Source organism: Tachysurus fulvidraco, chromosome 12, assembly GCF_022655615.1.
Source record: "Tachysurus fulvidraco isolate hzauxx_2018 chromosome 12, HZAU_PFXX_2.0, whole genome shotgun sequence".
Taxonomy (NCBI): domain Eukaryota; kingdom Metazoa; phylum Chordata; class Actinopteri; order Siluriformes; family Bagridae; genus Tachysurus; species Tachysurus fulvidraco.
The window spans coordinates 27227889-27236456 of record NC_062529.1 but is presented as its reverse complement, the minus strand read 5'-3'; the positions used below and the strand labels follow the sequence as shown (position 1 = coordinate 27236456).

General features: G+C 39.8%; 1 protein-coding gene across 1 annotated transcript; it reads left to right on the top strand.

Moving 5' to 3' along the window:
* Positions 1 to 535: 535 nt before the first annotated feature.
* On the top strand, positions 536 to 1353 carry LOC113662021 (secreted Ly-6/uPAR domain-containing protein 2-like). The gene is made up of 3 exons (XM_027176633.2): positions 536 to 613; positions 809 to 916; positions 1199 to 1353. Exons 1-3 carry the CDS (start codon positions 565 to 567, stop codon positions 1312 to 1314), a joined length of 273 nt encoding a protein of 90 aa, XP_027032434.1. The 5' UTR covers positions 536 to 564; the 3' UTR covers positions 1315 to 1353.
* Positions 1354 to 8568: the final 7215 nt, after the last annotated feature.

Below are 8568 nucleotides of genomic sequence, written 5' to 3'. Positions count from 1 at the left end.
GAATAATTAACATTTAGAGAAACTCGCGACTAGGAGGGTGGGAACTTTCAATAGGTGTGCATTCAAAGACAAGTACAGTCACGATTAGCTCTATTTTATCTACATATTCTTAGGCTAATCTTCAGCGTGCACACATTTCTGAATAAAATATATAGATTAGTAAATATTTACATTTTCCTATTTCTAACATTTATTTAACACTTTGCCCCTCAGGTACACCACCCCATGCTAAACTTAACAATTAGAACGAATAAATATTATAAATCACAGGACTAGAGAAGCATGTGACCAGGAGGGTGGGAACCTGACACGAGGCTTATTTAAAAGAGGAATGATGAACCTGTGGGATGTAGAACAGGTGCACAGTTCAAGCTCAGAGACTAATTTCATACTGTAGTGTGTAACGCTAAAGGTAAGTTCTTCTGCCATGCATTTGCATTGGTTATGACAGAATGTGTTTTTAGATTTTCTTATATAAAACAATATACAGCTAGGTATGAGCAACATTAGCAAAGCTTTCACAGTTTTCCATCTGATGGAGCTGCTGAAATCAATTTCAGAATCATGAAGATGCTGCTTGTGACTCTGGCTCTTGCCCTTCTGCTGACCAGTGGTGAGTGACCTGAGCTTCAAGTTCATTTAAAGTCAAGGCCTATTGTCTTGACTCTGAAAATGGTTCAAACTAAAACTTCAACAGATCTTGAAATTAGGAAAGAATGTTAGTTTAAAAATCTAGAAAAAATCTACTACATTTTCAGCAAAATAAACATTGTATCTCTAAAACCTTTATCGTGTCTGGTCTCCACAGGTTCTGCCCTTAAATGTCACAAGTGTACTCCTGATGGAAAATGTTCTATTGTAACCTGTACCAGTGGTCAAGACACCTGTGTTGCCACAAGGGTGTTTACCCCCAGTGGTACGTCTAATGTTACATTGAAAGATTTTATTGTTTTCTTTTTTTGCCAGAACTGTTAACGTTCAACATACCATCAGGTTCTCTATAATAGGTGTGTGTGTGTGTGTGTGTGTGTGTGTGTGTGTGTGTGTGTGTGTGTGTGTGTGTGTGTGTGTGTGTGTGTGAAACTATTTAAAAATTAAAGTCTCCCAGCTTTTTCAAATGTTTTAATGACATTAATGATCTTTGAACTGGTTTTCTATAGAATGTCTACTTATATCTTTCTTCTCTTAACTCCCTCAGGTTCATTTGTTGGAAAGAGATGCTTAACACGGGCTCAGTGTTTGCAGTTGCAGAAAACTAACAAATTTCCTGTTGCATGCTGTGGGACGGACCTTTGCAATAAAGTTGTTCCATGAAAATCTCATAGGAAGTATCATGATTAATGATCTACATCAATGCAGTTTTCCTGTTGATTTTGTATTCCGCAGCTTTACCTGTACATGGGATTAGTCAAAATGTTCAGCGTATAAGTGTGAAAGTGATGTGCTGTGGAAATAAAATTATTTTGCCAAAAACACAACTCTGTGCAATTGAGAAAATGATGATTTTACAAGTGTGTTAATACACTCATTGTCCACTTCAATAGGAACAGCTGTACACCTAAACATTCATGAAGATATCTAATCAGCCAATCATATGGCAGCAGCACAATGCACAAAAAACTATGCCTAAAGTTCCACAAGTCCAACTGCAAGGTTTTAAGTATAGGACAGGAAGCACTATATAAACTTATCACTACAGATATTTCAGTGTTTGTTAGATCCCATTCCAGAGAATCTACCAAAAGAAGAGTTACATACAGCTGGAGAACTTCTGGCTCAATATTATTACCTCCTTTGTTAACTTTAGGTCACATCCCTAAACCCCTCACGTCGGCGGTTATTAGGCCTCTTATTAAGAAACCTAAACTAGATCCTAATGAACTATCAAATTACAGGCCCAGTTGTAACCTGTTGTTTAAGTACAACATATTAGGAACGGTTGTGTCTGTTCAGTTATGCTCCTTCTTACAGGAGAACAATATCTTTGAAGAATTCCAGTCAGGTTTCAGGACCCATCATAGCACAGAAACAATGTCAAAATGACTTGTTCTTAGCCTTGGGACCAAGAGTGCACTTGAAAATAAGTTCTACTTTATCTTAGTGATGCATTCAACACTATAGCTCATGACATTCTAATAGACCGTGTAATAGAAAATGTTGTGAATAACAAAAATTAAGATTGAACATTCTGTACCAATACACTCACACACCAAAAACTAGGAACAGCAAAAAAGTAACAAAGGGGAACTGAACTGTGTCCAGTTGCACATTAGGCTGAAGAGAAAAGAACATTGCAGGCTGCAGGTTTGTGGAAATAACGGAGACTAACGGAGTGACCGTTGCACTGCTTGTGCAAAGACATGATTAGAGGAAGTCACGCACAGTGGAATACACCCACACACATAACTGCCTTACATCCAAGAAACTCACTTTGTTCAGACTTAGGTTAGGACAGACTGACTTCACACTTGGAAGTGTATTGAATAAAGAAGTTTGATATTCCATAGGACTCTGCTGCGTTCTAAGGAAAGTTCACTTGAACTATTATCTTTAATTAATAGAATAGAATTTCCCCCACATTTTCTGGGGGCTCGTCCGGGATAGTTCGTTCGTCCACAGGACCACCTGAGAGGTGACAGGCTGCTGCAGAAGTCACGACAAGTTGTTATCAGCCTCCTGTCTGACCCAAAGGACAGCGGGACTCAGTGTGGGACTAGGACGACGCTACTATCCTATAGGGAAAAAGAACCTTGCAGAGAGAAAGAACGAGCAGACTCCAGAGGAGTTTTTTAAACGACGATTGACGTAAGTACAGTTTTTGGTGCACATAGTGAAAGAGAAACTGGGTTTCCGCTCACGTGCTGATGAGCCGTGAGAGCATATTATTGTTAATCATGGGGTCCTGTTGTACTGAGAGTGCGTGTTGTTGCAATAAGGAAGAGAAGGATGAGGAAAATATTTTGCAGAGTCTGGTACTCAGCTAATATGATAAGGGATATTTGAGAGAGATGTATAGGCTTATGAAATCAAAGTCTGAAAACAGAGAATTTAGGGCTATGGATGGCTAGTACACACGGCACCCCTGATGTAACAATATACTGTACGAAGAGAGGAAAAGTTTGTCAATTTTTAAGGGCCTATAAACATCCTAATGTTCAATTTATGATAACTAATTATGGACCTGGTTCTGTATCACAATAATTGTAAGTGGGTAATGGACTGTAGATTTCCAGAAAAATGTAGTGATTGTGAAAGGCATTGAGAGAAAAATTCAAAGAAAAATTGCAGGAGCACAAGGCTTCAAAGACAAGAGACAAGAAGTAAAACATTTACATTTATGGCATTTAGCAGACACCCTTATCCAGAGTGACTTACAACTGAGCAACTGAGGGTCAAGGGCCTTGCTCAGGGGCCAGCAGTGGCAGCTTGGTGGACCAGGGGTTCGAACCCATGACCTTCCGATCAGTAATCCAACACCTTAGCCACTGAGCTACCACATCCCTAAAAGAGCATGCAAATCACACACAAACTTATTCACAATATTTTTCTCTTCAGTGTTTTAAATCTTTTGTACACCCAGACCTGGATGGCTGCCCTCTCAGACCACCACCTCAGGCACCCCCACAGATGAACAATAACCAACCACAGGCTTTTATACTGCTTCCTACTGCTACTACTTCTACATCCAATCAACAGACAGTTCACTTTCCAGCAGGATGTTACACACACAGATGTGCACAAAGGAATGCAGCTCTCAGAAGTGTGAGACAAGATGATCCTCTTTCCAACACACTCAGGGAACATGATCTTTTTAATTTTCTTGTAAAAATGAACATGACAAAAATCTCCTTGTGTAGACAAAAGGACAATGAAACAGTCTCCAGATATCTTGCACTATTGACAGTAGTACATCATGCACACAGTAGCCTTGAGTGCCCTGATAACATGGCTGAAGCTGCTGACCTCAGTCCATATGACTCTCATCTGAGAAACAATTTCATAAATGTATTAAGAGAGGACATTACAAGAAACATCAAGCAAACTCGCATTACCTGGGACACTGAAAAACTGTCTATGATTGAACAGCATTTCATCCATGCAGAAAAGCTGCTAAAGGCTGAGAGACAAAAAAGAAAAAGGACAAAAGGTTAAAAAATGAAACACCATCTCAACATGGTCAACATGGTTCATGTGTTTGAGGAGATTCCATCAGAGGAAGAGGACGGAACAGACGTGGATTTCAGAATGCATGTTTTATATGTGGAAGTGCAGATCACTGGGCGCGGTATTGTCCTAAGAAATGTCGAGGGGAAACCAAGAGGTCTGAGGTTTTTATGACACTTTTATGTAATGCAAGGAAAAAAAGCTTAAGCTAATTGTCCTATTTCCACTTGTTACTAATTCAATGTGTAACAAAGAATCAGAGTTTTTTAATATATCTGCGAATGAAAGTTATGCTAAATATAATGAGCCCAGGTTTAAAGAAATGCCTGTGATTACATTACTAGTCAAACAAATACCGATACAGTATTTAGTTGACTCAGGAGCAGTGATATGTGTAACAGTAACTCTGTGTAACAGTAACTCTGTGATATGACTGTGTGAATTATCTGTTTCATCTAAAATGAGCAATCACTCCCTGTTTACTACGTGAACATCAGAAATGTCAGTCAATGAGACATTCTCAGTGCCCTTAAGGTGCGAAACCGTAACTACACAGAAACAATTTGGATTTTTCTTTTTGATTTCTGAGTGTTGCCCAATAAATCTGTTGGGTCGAGATTTGATGTGCAAATTAAATTTATATCTAATCAGCACATCACTAGGCCTTGAGATAGAATGGGGAGATGACTCCTGCTTTGTAAAACAGTATCCCAGATCTCTGCTCTATGATACAAATGGAAACTGTGTGATTTTTCTTTTACTGTTGACACATACACACTCTTGTAGAAAAGAAAAAATTCCCCACCTCTTCTTCTCACACAGACTACATAAAAAATTTACATTGCACTGCACACATACACATATGTGAATCAGATGAGAGCTATGAGAAAGAGTAATATAGGAAATTAGATAAGCCAGATGTACTAATGTTGAAACTTTTATATGGAGTCAGCACAGATGTGCGGTAGAGGTAGACTTATCTCGATTTTTCTCGGGTTTCAACTCGAGCTGGTTATCCACACCCATTCCAAATGAACCATGCATCTCCACATCTCTCTTTAGTCAAATCTGCCAATGATGAGTGGAAAAACTTGGGAATATGGATGTTACAGGTTGCTCAGACTCATTATTGGAAGCAAACTGAAAATTGAATTTACATAGTACACCATTAAATTGGATGGTTGGGGCAAAAAGAGATGTAAAGATCCGTCTTGATGACTTATCAGATCTTAACCCATTGTGTAAAATTGAAGATTATCAAAGGTGCCCAAAGAATTGTGTAAAGTATGATGTAGTTAAAACCAGAAGCTATAGCATGTATAACACCCGTGTTCAACTGCTTGTTAAAAGCTGGAGTTATTGTACCATGTGAGATATCTCCTGTGCAAACCCTATTATTTCCAGTAAAGAAAATAATCCTGTCAAATTTGAAATTTGTAGAATCTACAAATCTTGTAGAAATCTGCAGAAGGTAAACAACTCGAGTCAAGTAGAATAGAGGCAATTCAGAAAAATCCAAAACCGGTAATAAAAAAAACAGTTCATGTCTTTTTTAGGCATGTGTTTATTTTGTAGGATATTTATACCCAATTATGCTGTTTTAGAGGCACCACTGAGCGCAATTGCTCATGGACAAGGCCTACAAGCACACAGCAAAGTGACGTGGACTGAGAATGCAAAAGCTGCATTTGAACGACTGAAACAGACATTACAGATGACACCGGACATCCCTGACCCTAAGACTACTTGCACAAACTGTTGACGAAAAAGGGGGATGCATGACATTAGTTTGCTCCAAGGGCATGGGGGCAAACTCAAACCAGTGACAGCAGGTCTGCTCATGTGTCTCAGAGCAGTAGGCTACAGAGAATTAACTCGGTACCACATGCAGTGTCACAACTGCTTTTATAACAAAAAATAGCACATATTATGGTTGCACAATGGTTGAGATATAACACTGGGCTTTTAATAATGCTAAATGTTACTGTTAAACGATGTACAATTCTTAACCCTGCCACACTTCTTCACACGGAGCATGATGGGGAGCCTCATGATTGTGTGACTGTTGTTAAGTATGAATGTAATGATTGTAATGAAGTTTGTTGCCCATGGCCTGATTTACAGGAGACACTGCTGACCAACCCTGATCTGGAATTATTTTTGGAAGGATTAGCATCCAGGAACTCTGAAACAGGTCAAATCTGTGTGGGGTTTGCAGTAGTTACCCAGAACGAAATTTTACTTTCAGATAAACTCCCATCTCATTACTCAGCAGAGGCAGAGAAACTTACTGCCCTTTTAGAAGCCTACAAATTGTCAGAGGGTAAGACTGTGACTGTGTACACTGACAGCAGGTATGCCTTTGGCATTACACATGATTCTAGCACACTGTGGGAAAATAGGTTTTTTAACTTTCTTGGGCAAACCCAACACACACCATGGCCTGATAGCTGACCTCTTGGATGCAATCCTACTTTCAAAAGCAATTGCAATATGTAAATGTTTAATAATGATCCTATTTCCATTGGCAGTGGCAAAGGCAGCAGCAAAGCTACCTGAGCAGAAACAAAACATAAACATCACGATTGAACTGTTTTCTTCTATCCTAAATCTCACTGAATTACAGGGTATGAGTGATTATGAGGAGAAACAACGCTGGAGGGAGGTGGGAAGTGTCCAAAAACAAAGTGTTTGGTATGGGCCTCGGGAAAACTGGTTTTACCAAAAGATTGTTGTCTTTTTATGCTAAGTTGACACATGGTAAAGACCATGTGTCAAAAGGGGGGATGTATAGTGAAATAATAAACTCCTGGTACACTAAGGGATTCCAAAATTACTCTAAAAAATTTTTTTAGATCGATGTTTAATCTGTAAGAAACGCAATGCGGGAAGCGGATTGGAGGTGCATCCAGGCATCCCATTCCAGCTACAAGCACCTTTCCGATACCTACAGATGGACTTTATTGAACTTACTCCATCAGCAGGCAAAAGGTATTGCCTAATAATAGTCGACATGTTCTCTAAATGGGTAGAGGTTTTCCCAACAGCTAAACAAGACTCCACAGCAGTAGCAAAGGCACTGCTTACATAAATTATATTTAGTTGGGGAATCCCTGAGTGCATAAGGTGTGGCAATGGCACTCTAGAAAACAAATTGGCCAGATGCTGTTAAGACACCGGATTGCCATGGCCCAAAGCACTACCATTAGTGTTACATTACATGAGAACACATATCAGAGAACGATCTAACCTATGCTCATTTGAAATTCTTTCTGGCAGTCCCAAGCACGGGAATAACAAGTAATATGTGATGATGCTATGATTAAATTCTGTGAAAAGCTATGCCATGCTCTCGCTGTTGTTTCTAAGCAGGTTGTCAAGGAACAGGAAAAAAGCAAGTTTAAGAGTAAGCTGAAACCTGGTTAGTGGATTCTGGTCAAGGACTTCTGGAGGAAAAACTGATCATCCCTGAGGTGGAGAGGACCGATCCAAGTCCTACTGGTCACTCAGACAGTGTGTAAGGTTGATGGACGAGAGTCCTGGATCCATCAAAGCCACACACGGAAGGTTCCGGCTCCACCGAAAGACACTCGTGACGTGCACTAGATTACTCAGACACCCAATAGACTGCTGGGTGGGCCAGGTGCGTAATTGAATACGGAAACGTATTTGCCCTGAAGCGCCAGCACGTAGACTCAAGAAGTTGGGTTAATCTCAGTGACTGGGGGTACGGGAAAAGAGTGTGCCGGGTGAGATAAAGGGAAAATGAGAGTCTTCTTGATGCTGCTGCTGATCATCTGGAGCGACCCAGCTTTGTCTCATCCACATGCCAACAAATTCTGGAAATTCGCCAACTGACTGGCCAGGCAACATACTAATGAGTCATGTCATGTGTAAGGTGTTCCCAAAGTCTACTATAACCACCATCACACCTCAAAATGATACTTTTGACAACACCCTTACGGCTATGGTCCAAGTCTGCATCTCAGAAACGTGCATATCAGGCAACGCGACAGAGAAGGAGCGCAGACATCAACATAGAGAACAACACAGAAGAACCGGAACAGAACCGGCACCAGATGGTGTGAGAACAACACAGACAAGCCCACATGTATAAACGCACTAAGAACAGCATTGAAGATGGACACAAGTGTGGAGTCAACTAGAAGAAGACCCATTTTCTGTTTTGTCATCACTGTTTTAGCTAATGCTTGCTTTAGAAGCCCTATTCCAACCACATTTTAGCACAAGCATGCATGATTAAGTCTAATATATGTGTATTATACAGATCAGTAATTGCAGTAAGTTTTTTTTAATTTTTAGCAATTTTATGTCCATTTTTGTGATTCAAAAGGGTGGAAATGTAATAGAAAATGTTGTGAATAACAAAAATTAAGATTCTGT